Source organism: Abramis brama (assembly GCF_963993115.1).
Source record: "Abramis brama genome assembly, chromosome: 18".
NCBI lineage: Eukaryota > Metazoa > Chordata > Actinopteri > Cypriniformes > Leuciscidae > Abramis > Abramis brama.
The window spans coordinates 31,111,290-31,131,216 of record NC_139980.1 but is presented as its reverse complement, the minus strand read 5'-3'; the positions used below and the strand labels follow the sequence as shown (position 1 = coordinate 31,131,216).

The window sequence follows — 19,927 nt, the reverse complement described above, 5'->3', positions numbered from 1 at the left end:
GTAACTTGTTGGAAGCTTAGTGGTGATGCGATCATGGTGTAGTTTGTTTATAGTCTATGTTTAGGTTTTGACTTCCGCCGGCTGTCTTTACACTTGAAAATGTATAAAAGTTGGGTTAATTTGTGAAGATTATCATGATGAACAAAATATGTGAGAATCATAAACTTTTGTTTGTCACAGAGCATATTGTCTGCAATAATCCAAAAGGAAAAGGAAAAAAAAATCCTATTGGGTTTTTGTCGAGGGAACCAGGGTTATTCGAACTTCCCGATAGGCCTACAAAAAAACATCATTACTGCAGCACTTTATGCACATATTGTTTATAAGTGTGCGAGGATTCCCTCATTTTTGCTCATACATGCCTACTAAATGAGTGGGCAGTTTTTGGACCTGGTATTTATGTATGTTTATGTTTAAAATACAGTCATGCCTGCTTCACAACATACTGAACTAAGATGGACTTTTGCTTTTTTTCTCTAAAAGTTTACATTTTTATATAGGCTTATCTTTTTCACAGATAAAACAGTTGGGATTTTACACTGTTCTTTATTTATGTGAGGTCAGATCGCAATGAAATGGTCAAACAGTGAAAACAGTGATATCAGACGAGTTTGGTTCAAATATTCTCATCGTTATAATGAGAGAAAGGGTTTTTCTAAACCATGGGTAGAAAAAGCCATATATTATGGGGTTTATGGTTGAGTTAATGTAACCTAACCAGACAAACACTTCAAAAAGAGCAACTGGGGTGGAAAAGTTGATGTAGGGATCCATCACAGAGTTAATAAAAAACGGCAGCCAGCAAATAATAAAGGCACCCACGACCACACCGAGAGTTTTTGCTGCTTTACGCTCAGATCTTCGAGAGCTTTTAAATACATTCTCATTTTCATGATGGGTTGCCTGACCAATTGTTCTTACATGCTTTTTTGCAACTACAAAAATCCTCAGATAAAATCCAACCATGACAGAACAAGGCAAGAAAAAAGTAAGTAATGTGTCTAAAACTGACCACAATTTACTGAAAAGTAGACTGCAACTTCCTATACAGTATATTGATTCAATATATTCATCCAGTCCTTCCACATTAGCTTTTGAGTACACCAAACCATATGAATATAATGCAACCATGCTCCAACTTATCATCACCATGACCCATGCAACAGGTATGGTTATTCTCGTAGGGTATTGAAGTGGATAACACACAGCCTGATGTCGATCAATAGCAATAAAAATGAGATGAAAAATAGACACAGATGTGAGAAATAAGTCAAAAGTGGAGTGGAGCAAACAGAAAGTATCTCCATAATACCAGCAACCACTGACAGAACGGATCATACTGAAAGGCATGACCACCAGTCCAAGCAGCAGGTCCGCGAGAGCCAGAGACATCACCAGGATATTAGTGGGAGTCTGGAGCTGTTTGAAGTGCGCTATGGAGATGATGACTACAGAATTTCCTAGAATAGTCACAGTCATCGCTGACACCAATATGAGATACAACACAGTCTGAGTTGACACAAGGTGTGTGCCTTTAAGACAAGAGTTGTTCACTGCAGGAAAACAAAACTCAGTGGGATCGTATTCTTGTGAAGATAAATCCATCCTGCCTGTCTCTGTCCTGTTTTTCATTTATTTAGTCTAGTAAGGGCTTTAAATACTCTTCATGTTCTTCTCTGACCCTCCCACATCATCACAGGGTAACAAATGACAATCAAGTACTCAAATACTAAAAATAAATATACAGACTGAAATTACATTATTTAAATGTTCTGTCTATCTATTAATAATGTTTATACCATAGACTGTAAAAAAAATATGGACGTAGTGTCCGTGACGTCCCCCGTAGGTTTCTGAAGAGCATTTTTTCCCGGATAACCGAAAATGGGCAAAAAGCCGGGGATTAGCTGAGGTGACGTGACGCTAACAGACAGCAGACAAACGGCTAGTAGTGACAGTAGTGACAATCCACCTGTCACTCAAGTGGCCACGCCCTTAATTATGCAGAACTTTAAGGCTTCATACAATTTAAATTGATGAGTCATAAAAAAATTCACCCCCCCTCACAGTTTTCATGAAGGGCAAAATTAGCTATATAGATCAAAACCACTTTTTGTACCAGGCTGTAAACATTTTTTTTCTCCTGCTAAGTTGGGCATTTTAACATGGGGGGTCTATGGGATTGACTCTAGCGGCCAGTCGATGAATTGCAGTTTAATTCACTTCCGTTTTGAATTCAAGAGAGAGACCGGAAGGTTGCCGCTTGGTTTATACATATAAAAGTATGGTTATAATCAGTGTTATTTTTTGTCATTGAGATAGTTGGTTTAGATAGGTTGGATAGATGGTTGTGGTTTGCTTTTGGTGGATCTCATGTGTGACAGATTGCCCCACCCTCGTGCCAGTAAACACGTGATCAGAATGAATAAATTAATGAGGCATTTATTTAGCACTTTTCTTTTGTACTACTGTACACCCAAAGTGCTTTACATTCATATCAGGGGGTCTTCTCCTCAACCACCACCAGTGTGGTGTGGATTTATGAATGGAGGTGTAGCGACACAACTGATGCTGGTATGTCACATAATAATGACAACATGGTGGATGTAGTACATCAGGATTACATTCATACTACACACATTCATACTACATAGAACATACTTTTTTAACGGTCAAGAAGTAAGTTCAAATTCAAATCTAGTACTTGCTCGGACAGTATGTGATTTTGGACACCGCTATAGTTTTCCCAGGAGGTCTCCCATCCGGGTACTGACCAGGCTCAACCCAGCTTAGCTTCAGTGGGTAACCAGTCTTGGGCTACATGGTGATATGGATGAGAAAAGATGTCACTGCCAGAGGGAGGGGAAGTTTTTTTTTTTTAAGATTATGAGGGCATTGGAATAAAAAACAAAACAACAACAAAAAAACATATGTGCACAGAAAAATTATTTATAATAAATGCTGCAAAATTCCATATAAAATTGTCAAAATTGTTAGTTATATTTATTTTACTTCAAGTAGTGAAAATGTTACTTGAAGATTTTAGTTTTAGTGTTTAAGTTAACTATAAAAACACTGGCCTAAATTAAATAGTGTAAATGACTATGCCATTTTATCCCATTGCAAAGCTGAAAATCCATCCATTTGTTACAAGCAGAACTGATTATGGTACTGATCTGTTTAGTGGCCTCCCCAAAAGACAAATACATCCTATGAATTAAAATGCAGCACCATGGATCATAACATATCACCCCATGTTTAACAGACATCACTGGTTAACTATATACATATATATATATATATATATATATATATATATATATATACACACACAGTGGGGAGAACAAGTATTTGATACACTGCCGATTTTGCAGGTTTTCCTACTTACAAAGCATGTAGAGGTCTGTAATTTTTATCATAGGTACACTTCAACAGAAAATCACATTGTATGATTTTTAAATAATTAATTTGCATTTTATTGCATGACATAAGTATTTGATCACCTACCAACCAGTAAGAATTCCGGCTCTCACAGACCTGTTAGTTTTTCTTTAAGAAGCCCTCCTGTTCTCCACTCATTACCTGTATTAACTGCACCTGTTTGAACTCGTTACCTGTATAAAAGACACCTGTCCACACACTCAATCAAACAGACTCCAACCTCTCCACAATGGCCAAGACCAGAGAGCTGTGTAAGGACATCAGGGATATAATTGTAGACCTGCACAAGGCTGGGATGGGCTACAGGACAATAGGCAAGCAGCTTGGTGAGAAGGCAACAACTGTTGGCGCAATTATTAGAAAATGGAAGAAGTTCAAGATGACGGTCAATCTCCCTTGGTCTGGGGCACCATGCAATATCTCACCTCGTGGGGCATCAATGATCATGAGGAAGGTGAGGGATCAGCCCAGAACTACACGGCAGGACCTGGTCAATTACCTGAAGAGAGCTGGGACCACAGTCTCAAAGAAAACCATTAGTAACACACTACGCCGTCATGGATTAAAACCCTGCAGTGCACGCAAGGTCCCCCTGCTCAAGCCAGCGCATGTCCAGGCCCGTCTGAAGTTTGCCAATGACCATCTGGATGATCCAGAGGAGGAATGGGAGAAGGTCATGTCGTCTGATGAGACAAAAATAGAGCTTTTTGGTCTAAACTGCACTCGCCGTGTTTGGAGGAAGAAGAAGGATGAGTACAACCCCAAAAACACCATCCCAACCGTGAAGCATGGAGGTGGATACATCATTCTTTGGGGATGCTTTTCTGCAAAGGGGACAGGACGACTGCACCATATTGAGGGGAGGATAGATGGGGCCATGTATCGCGAGATCTTGGCCAATAACCTCCTTCCCTCAGTAAGAGCATTGGAGATGGCTCGTGGCTGGGTCTTCCAGCATGACAACGACCCGAAACACACAGTCAGGGCAACTAAGGAGTGGCTCCGTAAGAAGCATCTCAAGGTCCTTGAGTGGCCTAGCCAGTCTCCAGACCTGAACCCAATAGAAAATCTTTGGAGGGAGCTGAAAGTCCGTATTGCCCAGCGACAGCCCCAAAACCTGAAGGATCTGGAGAAGGTCTGTATGGAGGAGTGGGCCAAAATCCCTGCTGCAGTGTGTGCAAACCTGGTCAAGAACTACAGGAAACATATGATCTCTGTAATTGCAAACAAAGGTTTCTGTACCAAATATTAAGTTCTGCTTTTCTGATGTATCAAATACTTATGTCATGCAATAAAATGCAAATTAATTACTTAAAAATCATACAATGTGATTTTCTGGATTTTTGTTTTAGATTCCGTCACTCACAGTTGAAGAGTACCTACACTGTAAAAAAAAAAAAGTTGGGTCAACTTAAAAAAATTAAGCAACTTATCGCAAGCTCTTTTTTGAGTAAACTCCACAAACGGGGACTGAAGTCCACGCAACTAAAAAGATTACGTTAAAATCATAAGTTGCTTCAACATAAATAGTCATGTTTAGCTAATGAATAACAGAACAAAGTATTTTTAGTTGGCTGAACACAAATGGGCCTATTATCTTATAGGCCTATATTGATTTATTATATATTATTTAAATAGTTTAATTAAATAAGAGACAGACCATAACACGAGTCAGATAACTTTTTTTATTTAAACAGTTTGTGTCTGATGCACAACAATGACATTATCGTAGCAAGTCTTGAATTTGTTAACTCAATGCATGGTACTTACCAATGCATGTTAAAGAACATTAGCCTGAAGGTTCAGTTCACCCAAAAATGAAAAGTCAGTCATCATTGATTCACCCTTAAATTGAAATTGAAATTAAAATGAAGATATTCTGAAGAATGCTGGTAACTAAACAGTTGACAGTAGCCTTAAAATACTGCGGCAGTCAATGGCTACTATCAAATATTTGGTAGTAACATTCTTAACAATATCATCTTTTGTGTTCAGCAGAAGAAATAAACTCATTCATGTTTCGAACAACATGAGGGTGAGTAAATGATGAAAGAATTTTCATCTTTGGATGAACTATCCCTTTAAAGCTAAGGTTGAAACCAATTAATACTTAACATTAATCAATACATTGCCAGAGCAGTATTTTTTTTTTTTTTTTGGTCATTAACTATAAAAGAACCAGTGTCCAGTGGAGGAATGTCACACAAATTTTCCCATGACATTTGCAAAATGGCTTTGTCTTGCAGAGAAGGTACCTCCAAGATCCATGAAAATCTTCTGAATTACTTTGAAAGTATACTTCAGTTCTTTTGGATAATCCATATTCAGTGCATTCATGAGTCCGAACAAGCGTATACTGCTGGTAGATCTGTAATGTCCTCAAGAACAATGGCCTCTTCCAGTATAAGTTGGTCAGAGTTGGTAGTGATGTAACAGCGGCATCTTCGGCCACAGTAAGGATTCCGATCTCTACATCTTTGGTGCCGTGGTCTAAAGGATCAGTATCCTGAGAGAATAATTCATGAGATAGGGGTATTAATTGAAGTGTAAATTTAAAAATAATAACAACATTATTATTATTTATGTTGTTGTGTAAATAACCTGAATACATGTAAAACATAAATAGATTAAAAAATGACCAAGAAATGAAAATGGTAATTTACCAGACGCATCCTGGGTAAACTTGTAGTTTTCATGCTGGAAAAGTGGCAATCCCTCAAGATTTGTTGTTTTCTGACGTGTGGTAATGTCACTCACCTAAAAAAAAAAAAAAAAAAAAAAAAAGTTTTATTTTAATCTGCAGATGCACTATGACCTTAACTCTTAATAATTTAACATAGGGATCTGCTTTGGGAGTTAAATGTATACAGCACACCCAAAAATGATAATTCTGTCATCTTTTACTCTTCCTCATGTAATTCCAAATCCATATGACTTGGTCCATAACAAAGATTTTTTTTAAAGAATGTACAGATTGCTCTTTTACATACAGTGGAATCAAAAAAGATGTAAAATCATAAAATTTGTCAATAAAGCATGCACAGTTTCCCAATTGACAACTGCATGAAAAACAGACTGATGTCATAATTAAGTTTATGATATTGATAACTGATATTATAAAGTTATTTACTTACTATTTTCCTATCTATATGTGTTAATTCAAAGTAGATTCTCATGGTCGACGTTACAGATACACGAAAACACCATGGAGATCTGTAAAAAACGAGTCAGTTGGAATCACCACAAAGTTTTACTACTATAAGTATTCCTAAAATGTTCTAAAGAAATAATAATTAATAATAATCTTTAGAAATAATAATTAAAATAATAATAATATTGACAGTTGCTATTAAATGGTTTACCTCATCCTTTAGAAAAAGTGCAGGTGGCAGGCCATCTCTCTCTGAACTCCACAACTAGTGTAAATACATAATGAGCAAACATCTCATTTGATATGACAAAACATTCAGTTGATTATAAAAATTATAAATACCAATACCCCATGTTCAAGTCCCTAAAGGCCAAGTCAAGTCTAGTTTGTACCTTTTTTAACAATATTTCTTTCAGCTAACCTAGTAATTGTAATTAACAGTGTTTTAAACTTTCAAAACGGATTTCTACTTCAAAAATGTCTAACATAGCACATCAATTATTACTTAAATCATTAATGAATTAGTTTAAAATAAAAATTTTATTCACAATAAAAAATATTATTTTTAAAATACATAACATTATGCCATTTGGAATGCAGGGAGAGTCACCACGAGAAAAAAAAACTAAACGTGCTGTGTATTTTGCTGTAGTTCTAGGCAGTGATGGGTAATGTAGTCTTCCAGAGAGCGCCGGCGGTAACAGTAAACAACACAAAGAGCAATATTCCCGTCAGTGTGTCGTTAATACATACCTGTGACTCTTTGGAAACGCTGGATTGAATAGGCCGGATAACATCAGCATTGGCCTCTTCCAGTATTAACGTTAGTTGGTCAGAGTTGGTAGTGATGTAATAGCGGCCTGTAACAGTGATGGTGAATTACATCAGGCCATCAGTTTGGGAAGAGCACAGAACATCATATATGACAAATAACATACAATCGATTATAAAAATGATTAATACATACCAGTGATTCTGCAGAAACGCTGAACTGAAGGCAGCACTTCGCTACCGACTTCTCACCAGCTGCAGACAGAGACCTAACCGCCGAGTCTCACACTGGGCATGCGTTCAGGGTTCAAACTGCGCACGCGCTAACAAAAAACGCGGACTTCAATGAAAACTAAAACGATTTAGTTTGAACAACAAAACATTGTACGTTTTCATCATTTAAGTAACGAATTTGTTGAATCAACTTAGTATGATGCATGAACACTTCCAAAAAAAATATCATTTTACTGTTTTATGTTTATTTGGAGAACTTTCAGTAAGTTGGCTTTTTTACAGTGTAGGCTATGATAAAAATTACAGACCTCTACATGCTTTGTAAGTGGGAAAACCTGCAAAATCGTGTATCAAATACTTGTTCAAACACTGTATATGTACACATACAATACATTTTCAGCAACAAGAAAATCATGTATTTCTGGCCAGCAGAGCAAATGCCATTGACATGAATAAAAACGCTAAGGGATATCTTTCTCCTGGAAGGCTGATTTATAGACCTCCTTGGGTTAAAAAAAAAATACTAAAACCTACTGAAGAAATATGCACTAAGCTTTACACAAGCATACCACTTTTAAATGTGAACTGAAAACTGATTAAAACCTAAAAATGTTTGAAACAAAATCAGAATTCAAGTAGGCATTTCATTATTATGCATGCAATTTGTATTTAATGTCATGCATAATGCACAGTAATGCACAGTATGTGTGTCAGAGATCTGATTTTAGATCACCCTTTAATTTACAGCAGTACAGATTAAATCTGATTTTACACTGTTCTTTATGTGATCTGCAAAAGGAAGCATCAGTATGCTGCACAGTGAGATCAGAAATCGAAATCAAACAGAGAAAACATTGATATCAGACGAGTTTGGTTCAAATATTCTCATTGTCAAAATGAGAGAAAGGGTTTTTCTAAACCATGGGTAGAAAAGGCCATATATGATGGGGTTTATGGCTGAGTTAATGTAACATAACCAGCCAAACACTTCAAAAAGAGCAACTGGGGTGGAAAAGTTGATGTAGGGATTAATCATAGAGTTAATAAAAAACGGCAGCCAGCAAAGAATAAAGGCACCCACGACCACACCGAGAGTTTTTGCTGCTTTACGCTCAGATCGTCGAGAGCTTTTAAATACATTCTCATTTTCATGCTGGTTTGCATCGTCAAGTTTTCTAGCATGCTTTTTTGCAATCACAAAAATTCTTGCATACAGGCCAACCATGATCGAACAAGGCAAGAAAAAACCTATTAATGTGTCTAAAGCCCCCCACAATGCATTGAAAAGCAGAGTGCAACTTCCCATACAGTATATGGATGCAATAAATTCCTCCAGTCCTTCCACATTAGCTTTTGAGTACACCAAACCATATGAATATAATGCAGCCATGCTCCAACTTATCATCACCATGACCCATGCAACAGGGATGGTTATTCTCGTAGAGTATTGAAGTGGATAACACACAGCCTGATGTCGATCAATAGCAATAAAAATGAGATGCAAAATAGACACAGATGTGAGAAATAAGTCAAAAGTGGAGTGGAGCAAACAGAAAGTATCTCCATAATACCAGCAACCACTGACAGAACGGATCATACTGAAAGGCATGGCCACCAGTCCAATCAGCAGGTCCGCGAGAGCCAGAGACATCACCAGGATATTAGTGGGAGTCTGGAGCTGTTTGAAGTGCGCTATGGAGATGATGACCACCGAATTTCCTAGAATAGTCACAGTCATCGCCGACACAAATATGAGATACAACACAGTCTGAGTGGACACAAGATGTGTGCCTTTAAGACAAGAGTTGTTCACTGCAGGAAAACAAAACTCGGTGGGATCGTATTCTTGTGAAGATAAATCCATCCTGCCTGTCTCAGAACCTATAAAATGCTGTTTTATTTAGTCTAGTTAGGATTTTAAATAGTCTTTATACTCTTCTCTGACCCTCCCACATCATCACAAGGCAACAAATGACAATCAAGCATTCATTAAAAATGAAGAGTTAAAATATACCAAATGAAATTACATTATTTCAAATTTCTGTTTTGTCCATTACTCAATAATCTTTCATCTTCGTATATAAAAATGTATATTTCATATAAAATTGTGTAAATGACAGGATAAATGAAAGCTATACTATTTATCTCATGGCAAATCCAAAAAAAATATCTGGAACTAATGAGCAAAGATGGCAGGAAACCGTTCACATTGTCAAGATTCCCTATTGCTGCGTCTCAATTCGCCTACAGTACTTATATTACGCCCTAAAAGTATGTACTCTTTTTGTGAAGAAAAAGTAGATACTTTTGAGTGTGTTGCAAAAAGTATACAAGCTTTGGGTCATACTATCACGTCATACAATTCCGTTTTAATGGTTGCTCTCTGTCACATCCTGTCACGCAAACTGGCCTGTCAGTCATCTCGTCACAGTTAAAATCCTCCACATTTCATTTCATTTAATTTTATTTCCTACCGTATCGAAGATAAAATGCAGAAGCACGTTGATCTGCAGATCTTTCATGCAGAGACTTTCCTCATATTAATGCATAATGATGCATTTAAAATTGAATGGCCAAACGGATCTTTATAAAAGTCCACATTGTTATTGCAGATGGAATATAACACAGATAACATTAAATAAATATATATATATTTTTATCAGGTTAAGCTTTGATTGGTCACTCAAACCTTTATCTGAACCTCTCACCGTCAGTATCTGCCATGTTTTGTAGTTTTTTAATACTTTTTTTCTTGTGTTTGTAGTTACTCCTCCAAAGCCCAATGGATTGTGGGCAATATTAGCCTTTAGAGTGTGCACGGATCCACACTTCGAAAATCCACCGGAAATTGTAGACAAGCCAGAAGGCATACTCTTTTCAACATACTATGCTTTGGGACAAACTTATTTCAATCTCACATACTGTTTAGGATGGATAGTATGGACATTGAGACACAGGGTTAGTCTCTGTTTCATGGACTCTTATTTTGATATTCTTTTGTCTGGTTGTGCCTATGTTCAGTTCCTGTGTATTTAGTTCCTGTTTCCCTTGTCTCCATTGCTGTCTTGTTAGTTTGTATAGCAACCCTTGTTTATTACCATGACAACTAATCTTCTACACCTGTGCTTCATTTAGCCCCTTGTCACTTTGTGAATATAAACCCTCAGTTATCTTCTGTTCTTTGTCTTGTGTTAATGTTTTGTGCTGTTGTCTCTATGTAGGCTATGGTTTCTTATGTTTATTAAATGTGATTTCGTTGTTCTTCTGCATCAAGCCTATTTTGTGGCCTCTAGCCAGCGCGTGTGACAGAACACAAGACCTGCAAGAAAAAAAAGGCATGGATCTAGTAGCAACCTCTCTCTTTAGCCTTCGCCAAGGTGACAGGGCCATTGAGGATTTTGTAGAGGACTTTTGTGGACTTTTAATCTGGAGGATTTTAATGACGTGGCACTTAAAGACATTTTTCGCATTGATTTAAATGAACATATATTTTGTTTCATACCTCAACATACCCCTCACTGGACTTTTGTTCAGTATATTGACTTTGTCTTAATGCTGAGCGGGTCGTAATTTTCTGTTAGAGTTGTTGATGAGGAACTCGACGCTCCAAAGTAAACGCCACGCCAGAGTCTCATCTCATCACGTCATGGCTGCCACATCAGAGTATGGAAATATATGTCAGGTACAGTACTTGACAATTTTTTCAAGAAAAGAAATCTCTTAACTTGTGTAAACTTTATAACCCTGTCAGTTGGTACATTACTATTAATGGTTGAAATTAACAACGGATTGCACATAAGGTCGTTTTTATAATACAAAAGTTATATTACTACATTTTTTAATGATATAATTATGTTTGTACTCTAATTCGTTTTTTTTTTAATATAAACATTTAAAAAGTGGCTCATAAACACATATTTACATGACTGATTTACTTAAACATATATTAAATAATAAAGAACAGGTTAAATAAAAATATAATGAATATGTAATTGTCAGGGATCACAGAGGATGCAGACAAGATGGTAAGGTTAATGCTTTTATTGCAGATAGTGCGGAGATGCAGACAGAAGGTGAGTTAAAGCAACACAGAATAACAGTGAATGCTTAGCTAGTTGGTAATGTCTTTCTTTCTCTTTCTCTTGTAGATGATTTTGGGTAGCAGGCTGAAGAGGATGGCAGGCAGGATGGAACGGAGAGGAAGCGTAGCAGGTAAGTATCCAGGTAAGTGAAAGGGAGTCTGTGGGTCATGTTACGACGAGACCAGACCCTGAGTGAAGGGTGACTGTGGATTATATGGGGAGTGCTGGTGATGGGACACAGGTGACGGTGATCAGTAATCAGGGGATAGTGAACGGGTGACTTGATGAGAGGGCGGAGAGAGGGAATGAGTGGGCGGAGGTGAAGATGAGCGTGGTGGTGGAGATGGAATCCTGACAGTACCCCCCCCTCCCGAGGCGGCTCCTGACGCCTGAGAAGAGCACTGCCGGCGGCGAGGTCGACCCCGACCTCTGGGTGCTGGACAGTCAGGATGGTCTTCGTGGAACTGGGATAACAGGGCTGGATCCAGGATGTCATCGCGAAGAACCCAAGAACGTTCCTCTGGCCCGTAGTCCTCCCAGTCCACCAGGTATTCCAGGCGGGGACCTCGCCGCCGGGAGTCCAGGATGGTGTGGACACGGTAGACTCGTTCCTCTTCTACAGGAACGGGAGGAGGAGGTACGTCCGAGGAAGAGCCATCTGTGGGAACAGGAATGACAGGGTCAGTGAAGGGTTTGAGCAGGGACACATGGAATGAAGGGGAAATCCGATACTGGGGAGGAAGGTTGAGCCTGTAAGTGACTTGGTTCAACTGCCTCTGGATGGTGAAAGGTCCGATGAATCGAGGACTCAGCTTACGGCAAGGCAGTCGGAGGGGGATGTCTCGAGTTGAAAGCCATACCTTCTGTCCTGGCCGATACTGAGGTGCATCAAGTCGACGACGGTCCGCATGTTCCTTGTGCCTCCGAACTGCCTGTTGGAGGTGCACGTGAGCTGAGTCCCATACCCTCTCACTCTGATGGAACCAGAAGTCGACAGCTGGAACCTCCGAGGGCTCACCCGACCAGGGAAAGAGTGGAGGCTGATATCCGAGGATACATTGGAAGGGGGTGAGCCCAGTGGTGTTCTGCCGAAGTGAGTTCTGAGCGTACTCCGCCCAGGGGAGGTAGCGGCTCCAGCTGTCCTGGTACTGATGGCAGTATGTACGCAGGTATCGTCCAATCTCCTGGATCTTCCGCTCAGTCTGACCGTTCGTCTGAGGGTGGTAACCAGAAGAGAGGCTGACAGTGACCCCGAGGAGCTTAAAGAAGGCGTGCCATACCCGGGAGATGAACTGGGGTCCCCTGTCCGAGACGATGTCCTCAGGGATGCCGAAATTCCTGAAGACATGATTGAAGAGAGCTTCTGCGGCTTCAACGGCTGTGGGAAGACCAGGTAGAGGAATTAGTTTACAGCCCTTGGAGAACCGGTCCACAATGACGAATACGCAGGTGAAGCCCTCTGAAATGGGTAGATCAGTCATGAAATCTATACTTATATGGGACCATGGTCGCCGAGGAAGAGGTAGTGGCACTGGCTTGCCCTCTGGGAGCCTCCTCGGGGTGTTGGTTATGGCACAGACTGAGCATCCGCGGACGAATCGGGATACATCCTGGGAGATGGACGGCCACCAGTACCGTTGACTAAGGAGCGAGAGGGTACGCTTGCTACCCGGATGTCCAGAGCCCGGAACGGTGTGAGCTGAGTCCAGAAGGGGTGTCCGAAGATGTGGAGGTACGTAGATGCGCCCTTCTGGACCTCCCGGCGGAGCGGGTTGGTGTGCTACTTCCTGGGTGATCTGTTGGTCGATGTCCCAGAGGATGGGACTGAGGATCATGGCTGGAGGGAGGATAGGTTCAGGATGAGGGTCGGCTTGAGATGCGTGATGAAGCCGGGAGAGTGCGTCCGCCTTACAGTTCTTACTTCCAGGTCGGTACGACACTACAAAAATCAAACCGGGTAAAGAAGAGAGCCCAGCGGGCCTGACGAGGGTTCAGTCTTTTGGCTTTTCTGAGGTATTCGAGGTTGCGATGGTCCGTAATTACCTCGAACTGATGGTTAGCTCCCTCCAGCCAGTGTCTCCACTCCTCCAGGGCCAGTTTGATGGCCAGCAGTTCCCGGTTGCCGATGTCATAATTCCGCTCCGCCGGGGACAGCTTCTTGGAGAAGAAGGCACATGGAAGGAGTTTACGTGACTCACCCTGCCGCTGAGAAAGGACAGCTCCTACTCCTGTGGAAGAGGTGTCCACCTCCACCACAAATGGAAGATCCGGATCTGGATGGACGAGGATAGGAGCTGTGGTGAAGGCTTCTTTCAGATGCTGGAATGCTTGAATGGCGCTGGGGGATAAGGACAGAGACTTGGGCCGGCCCTTGAGAGCAGATGTGAGAGGAGCACTGATCTGACTGTAGTTTTGGATGAATCGTCTATAGAAGTTCGCGAAGCCCAGGAATCTTTGAAGATCCTTTACTGAAGAGGGTTGTGGCCAGTTCTGAATGGTTTCCACCTTCCTCTGGTCCATTTGGATGCCGTGTTGATTGATGATGTAACCCAGGAATTGTACGGTAGAGATATGGAACTCGCACTTCTCCAACTTCAAGTATAATCGGTGCTCTCTTAGTTTCTCCAGGACTTAGATGACATGATGACGGTGCTCTGACATGGAAGATGAGTAGATGAGTATGTCGTCAATGTAAACCACTACGAATCGGTTGAGGAACTCACAGAGGATTTCATTCATGTAGCCCTGGAATACTGCAGGAGCGTTGGACAATCCGAAGGGCATAACCCGGTATTCGTAGTGGCCTGAGGGGGTCACGAAGGCGGTCTTCCACTCGTCCCCTCGTCGAATTCGAATCAAGTTGTAAGCACTACGGAGATCAAGTTTTGAGAAGATGCAGGCACCACGAAGCTGTTCCAGGGCGGCTGGGACCAGAGGAAGGGGATAACGGAATTTTATGGTCTGTGAGTTCAGCTGACGATAATCGATGCATGGCCGCAAGCCTCCGTCCTTCTTGGCCACGAAGAAGAAACTCGAAGCGGCAGGGGAGGTAGATGGTCAAATGAACTGCTGCTCCATGGCTTCCTTAACGTACTCCTCCATGGCCTTCTGTTCCGGGATGGACAGAGGGTAAATGCGGCCCTTGGGAAGGATGGCTCCGGGTAGCAAGTCGATAGCGCAGTCCCATGGCCGGTGAGGTGGTAACTTCGTTGCCAGGACCTTACTGAAGACATCCTGGAACGCCCGGTACTCCACTGGGATCTCGACTTGAACCTGAGTCTCTGGGCTTTCTACCGAGGTAGAACAGACAGGGAAGCTGATCTCACCCATAGATGACTTGGAACGAGCTGAAGGTCGAGTTTTCTTGATAGAACTAAGACAGGATACGTGACAATCTTCACCCCAACGAAGAACCTCTCCGGATTCCCAGTGGAGTGTTGGCTGATGTTGCACTAACCATGGGCGTCCCAGGATGATATCTGCGGTGGACTCCTCCAGCACCATAAACGATATCTCCTCAGAATGCAAACAGCCGATACGAAGAATTAACGTGGGAGTGAAGTGACGAACACGACCTCGTCCCAGTGGCTTGCCTTGAATGGTTTGTATGGGAAGATCTTGGGCAAAGCGACGACGGCGGATATTCAGCTTCTCGAGACACTGGGTGGATATAAAGTTCCCCGCTGACCCGGAGTCGATGAGAGCTTGTGCTGGGAGACACACAGAAGACGTCAAGATATGTACTCTGGTACGGTTTAATGACTCAATTTTAGGGGTTAGCTGAATTGAACTTACCGCCGGACGTGGTGGGCGAACGGGACAGGTACTGAGGAAGTGCTTATCCGATCCACAGTAAGGGCAGAGGTGGTGCTGAATTCTACGCTGGCGTTCAGCGGGTGATAGATGAGTGGAGTCGACTTCCATAGGAATTGGTGCTGGAGGAGTGTCGGAAGTGACCGTGGGCGGAGAACTTACAGTGGGTACTGACTGATCACAAGCTGAGAGACGTTGGGAGATGCGGATGGATTTCTGAATTAGATTCTCTAGACCCATGCTGTCCTCATACACGACCAGCAGATGGCGGATGTTAGGGTTAAGGCCATGTCGAAATGCGGTGATCAGAGCAGTTTCGTTCCAGCCACTGGATGCGGCTAGAGTTCTGAACTGTAAGGCAAAAGAACTCATCGATGAATTTCCTTGACGGAGATTATACAGTTGATCGTGAACAGACAGATCAGAAACAGTTTGACCAAAAACCTCCTTGAAATGCAGCGTGAATTCAGTTATGGATTTTTCCACTGTAGATTCAGAATTCCACAAGGACTGAGCCCACTGAAGTGCTGGGCCAGAGAGGAGAGAAATCTTGAAGGCGACTCGGGCTGCATCGTTGCGAAACAGATGTTCGTTCATGGTAAAATAGAGCGATGTTTGGAGAAGAAACCCACTGCAGTTCTCCGCCTCGCCGGAGTAGGTCGCTGGCCGGGCCATGGGACTCGCTGAGGCAGTGAACAAAGCAGCGGGTGAATGTGGAAGTGGACGTGTTGACATGGATGGAATGGAAGTAACGGATTCCGCTGGGAAATCCGTGTACAAGTCCTCAGAAGACTCCGCCTTCTGCATGTTGGATCTGGTCTTCTGTCAGGGATCACAGAGGATGCAGACAAGATGGTAAGGTTAATGCTTTTATTGCAGATAGTGCGGAGATGCAGACAGAAGGTGAGTAAAAGCAACACAGAATAACAGTGAATGCTTAGCTGGTTGGTAATGTCTTTCTTTCTCTTTCTCTTGTAGATGATTTCGGGTAGCAGGCTGAAGAGGATGGCAGGCAGGACGGAACGGAGAGGAAGCGTAGCAGGTAAGTATCCAGGTAAGTGAAAGGGAGTCTGTGGGTCATGTTACGACGAGACCAGACCCTGAGTGAAGGGTGACTGTGGATTATATGGGGAGTGCTGGTGATGGGACACAGGTGACGGTGATCAGTAATCAGGGGATAGTGAACGGGTGACTTGATGAGAGGGCAGAGAGAGGGAATGAGTGGGCGGAGGTGAAGATGAGCGTGGTAGTGGAGATGGAATCCTGACAGTAATATAGTGCATATATTTAGCACTCCTCTGTGGAGTTCCTTTATTTAGCTAACTATCAAGCTATGTACATTTAATGGCTTTTCTGAGGTAAACGTAACAGAGTGACATATAAACAAGCATGTCATGTTATTGACATCTTTCCTCAGTCAAAACATTGCTTGAACGATTTATTGTCATAACTCAAAAGGAAAAAGTCAGAAGGATCCAAATGCGAGTGAACAGTGAACAGAGAACCGGGGCAGGCGGATTAATGTGAGAATGAAACACGGATTTTAATTTGGAAACATGAAAAACTGAATGAATTCTCCTGTACGCAGGAGGGAGTTTGAGGCGGACTGCCACTGGGCTAAAGATCTTAGTGACAGAGAACGGGCCGATAAATTTGGGAGCCAGTTTATTACTAACGGAGCGAAGAGGAATGTTCTTGGAAGAAAGCCACACTTTTTGACCAACAACGTATACGGGAGGCTTCAGCCGGTGGCGATCGGCCTGAGCCTTGGTGCGCGAGACCTCTGGACGAAGGCGTGAGCAGAGGGAACCGTGACTTCGGATTCCAGACTAAGAAAAATAGGTGGCTAGTATCCTAGACTACACTCAAACGGAGAGAGGCCCGTGGACGAAACTGGTAACGAGTTATGAGGGTACTCAACCAAAGAGATTAGCTGGCTCCAGGAGGAAGGATTCTGAGACACCAGACATCGTAACACTCTTTCTAAATCTTGGTTGGCTCGCTCAGCTTGACCGTTAGTCTGGGGATGAAACTAACACTCGCCCCCAGCGACCAACAAAACTGTCTCCAAAATTTGGATATAAACTGGGGCCCCCTGTCGGAAACCATGTCTGTCGGGAGGCCATGAATGCGAAAGACGTGATCTACAACAGTAACCGTTGTCTCCTTAGCTGAGGGTAAACAAGTCACATTGGAACCATGACCCCATCTGATAACGTCAGACCGGACTCCCTCCGGCACAAATAACCGACCCGGTGGGCAATCGGGCGGAGGCGTTTCCCCTTCTAAGGTCGTGCGGACCTTCGACTCAACCTCCCATGTGAGTGTAGAGACAATAAGTCTCTCAGGTAGAATGCACTCGGGAGTAGACGGGCGTTCGGAGCGATCAAAAATACGAGACAACGCGTGGGGATTGATGTTTTTGGAACCCGGGCGGTACGAGAGCAAAAAGTCAAAACGACCGAAAAAAGTGCCCACCGAGCCTGCCTGGAGTTCAGTCGTTTGGCGGACCTGATGTATTCAAGGTTCTTATGATCGGTCCAGACGATAAAAGGTTCCCCCGTTCCCTCTAACCAGTGGCGCCATTCTTCCAATGCTAACTTGACTGCCAACAACTCTCTGTTACCAATATCATAATTACGTTCGGCAGACGATAAGCGATGAGAAAAAAACGCGCAAGGGTGCATCTTGTCGTCCGCAGGAAACCGCTGGGAAAGTACTGCGCCTACCCCCACCTCTGATGTGTCGACCTCCACCACAAACTGACGTGAAGGATCAGGGGCTACGAGAATGGGAGCTGAAACGAAGCGGCTCTTGAGGTTGGTAAATGCCGCTTCCACAGCATTAGACCACCTGAACGTCGTTCCGGTGGAGGCCAAGGCTGTCAAAGGAGTGGCTAGTTGGCTGAAATTACGAATAAAACGTCGGTAAAAATTGTCGAATCCCAGGAACCTCTGCAGGGCCTTACAGGAATCTGGAATTGGCCAATCAACCACAGCCTTAACCTTGTCAGAATCCATGCACACTCCCCTCGGACGAGACGATGTACCCCAAAAACGGGACTGACTGTGCATGAAACGTGCACTTCTCCACCTTGACAAAAATCCCATTCTCGAGCAACCTCTGCAGCACTCGCCTGACGTGTTGAACGTGTTCCTGGAGAGAAGAAGAAAATATCAATATGTCATCATAATACCTCTCTGGTGTAGGAATGCGCGGCTCCGGTTGGTTGATGTTGGGTGGATCTTGGGGAACGGGCGGCGGGGGTGGCGCAGTGGGAGCTCTCAGTTGTTGTAATTGAGAGGTGAGCTTGGACACCTGCGTTACCAGAGCCTGTTGCAGTTGCTCGCGACAATTTCCTCTAGTCCAGGCGAACTCGCTGAATCCATCGCTTGGTCAGATCGTTCTGTCATAACTCAAAAGGAAAAAGTCAGAAGGATCCAAATGCGAATGAATTTGATTGAAGAAAGACAGAGAGAAGAGATGCTGGTCAGAGTCGAGGTGGGCAGAATCCGGGCTCGGTAACGCAGGGATGCAATGGGCAGAAGTAGTCACTGGAAAAGCAGCAAATCCATAAGGAAACCTCGCTGATGAGCCGCGCCCATACACACAAACACGCACACACATAGCGAGGGCGAGTCAGTGAACCCATGAACCGTGACATTTATGAGCCATGATACATTTCGGTAAGGTGTGGCCTACTGTATATTTCAACATACCTTCTGATGTTCATTCATGTTTTTTCATGTGATAATTAGTATTAAATTCTTCTTTTTTTCATCATTCGGTATGCAATATGTATTTTATGTCATGCATAAAAGAGTGGTGCATGTATGATGTATATTTGTAGACCAAAACCCAGAAACGATTTAGCATTTTAGCACTTCCGGTTCCATTGTCCTGAAGTCAATGTTTTTATTTTTTTTTAAGTGGGTATTTGCTTGAAATAAGGTCTGTGGCAAACACAAGCTCATTTTTCACGTTTTATTCTACGATATAAAATACATCAGTAATACCCTCTAGGGATTAAAAAAAAGAAAAGCTGTTACTTGTCTTGTAAAAGGTGGTTTTTAACAAGTGTCTAAACGAGGTTGTCGGGGACATTAAACGTCATCAGGCCGAACAAGAAAACTAATCTACTCACAACTCCGCTTTCACAGCCAGCTTGAGTGTATAATTGCTGTATTATTGAGTGTATAATTCATAAAAGTTGTTAATTTATTAAGATTATTAAAATTAACAAAACATGTAAGTATCATAAACTTTTGTTAGCCACAGAGCTTATTTTCTGCAATAATTCAAAAGCCAAGGGAAAAAATCCTATTGGGTTTTTGTCGAGGAAACCAGGGTGATGCGAACTTCTGGGTTGGCCTAAAAAAAAACACACATCTTTACTGCAGCACTTTATGCAAATACTGTTTATAAATGTGTGAGG

At 42.3% G+C, this 19,927-nt stretch overlaps 2 protein-coding genes and 1 long non-coding RNA gene across 3 annotated transcripts; all 3 read right to left on the bottom strand.

The window, feature by feature from the left end:
- Positions 1 to 579: 579 nt before the first annotated feature.
- Positions 580 to 1,605, bottom strand: LOC311068237 (trace amine-associated receptor 13c-like; the record flags this gene model as incomplete). Its single annotated transcript, XM_084090555.1, has 1 exon — positions 580 to 1,605. The coding sequence occupies one exon, from the start codon at positions 1,603 to 1,605 to the stop codon at positions 580 to 582; it is 1,026 nt and encodes a 341-aa protein (XP_083946681.1).
- Positions 1,606 to 5,112: 3,507 nt separating this feature from the next.
- On the bottom strand, positions 5,113 to 7,640 carry LOC311067990. The gene is made up of 6 exons (XR_014603323.1): positions 7,560 to 7,640; positions 7,346 to 7,452; positions 6,804 to 6,857; positions 6,576 to 6,654; positions 6,105 to 6,198; positions 5,113 to 5,947 (listed from the first exon to the last, which is right to left on the bottom strand). It is a non-coding gene; the product is annotated as an uncharacterized lncRNA (long non-coding RNA).
- Positions 7,641 to 8,435: 795 nt separating this feature from the next.
- LOC311069181 (trace amine-associated receptor 13c-like) lies at positions 8,436 to 9,461 on the bottom strand (the record flags this gene model as incomplete). The annotated part of the gene is made up of 1 exon (XM_084092172.1): positions 8,436 to 9,461. One exon carries the CDS (start codon positions 9,459 to 9,461, stop codon positions 8,436 to 8,438), a length of 1,026 nt encoding a protein of 341 aa, XP_083948298.1.
- Positions 9,462 to 19,927: the final 10,466 nt, after the last annotated feature.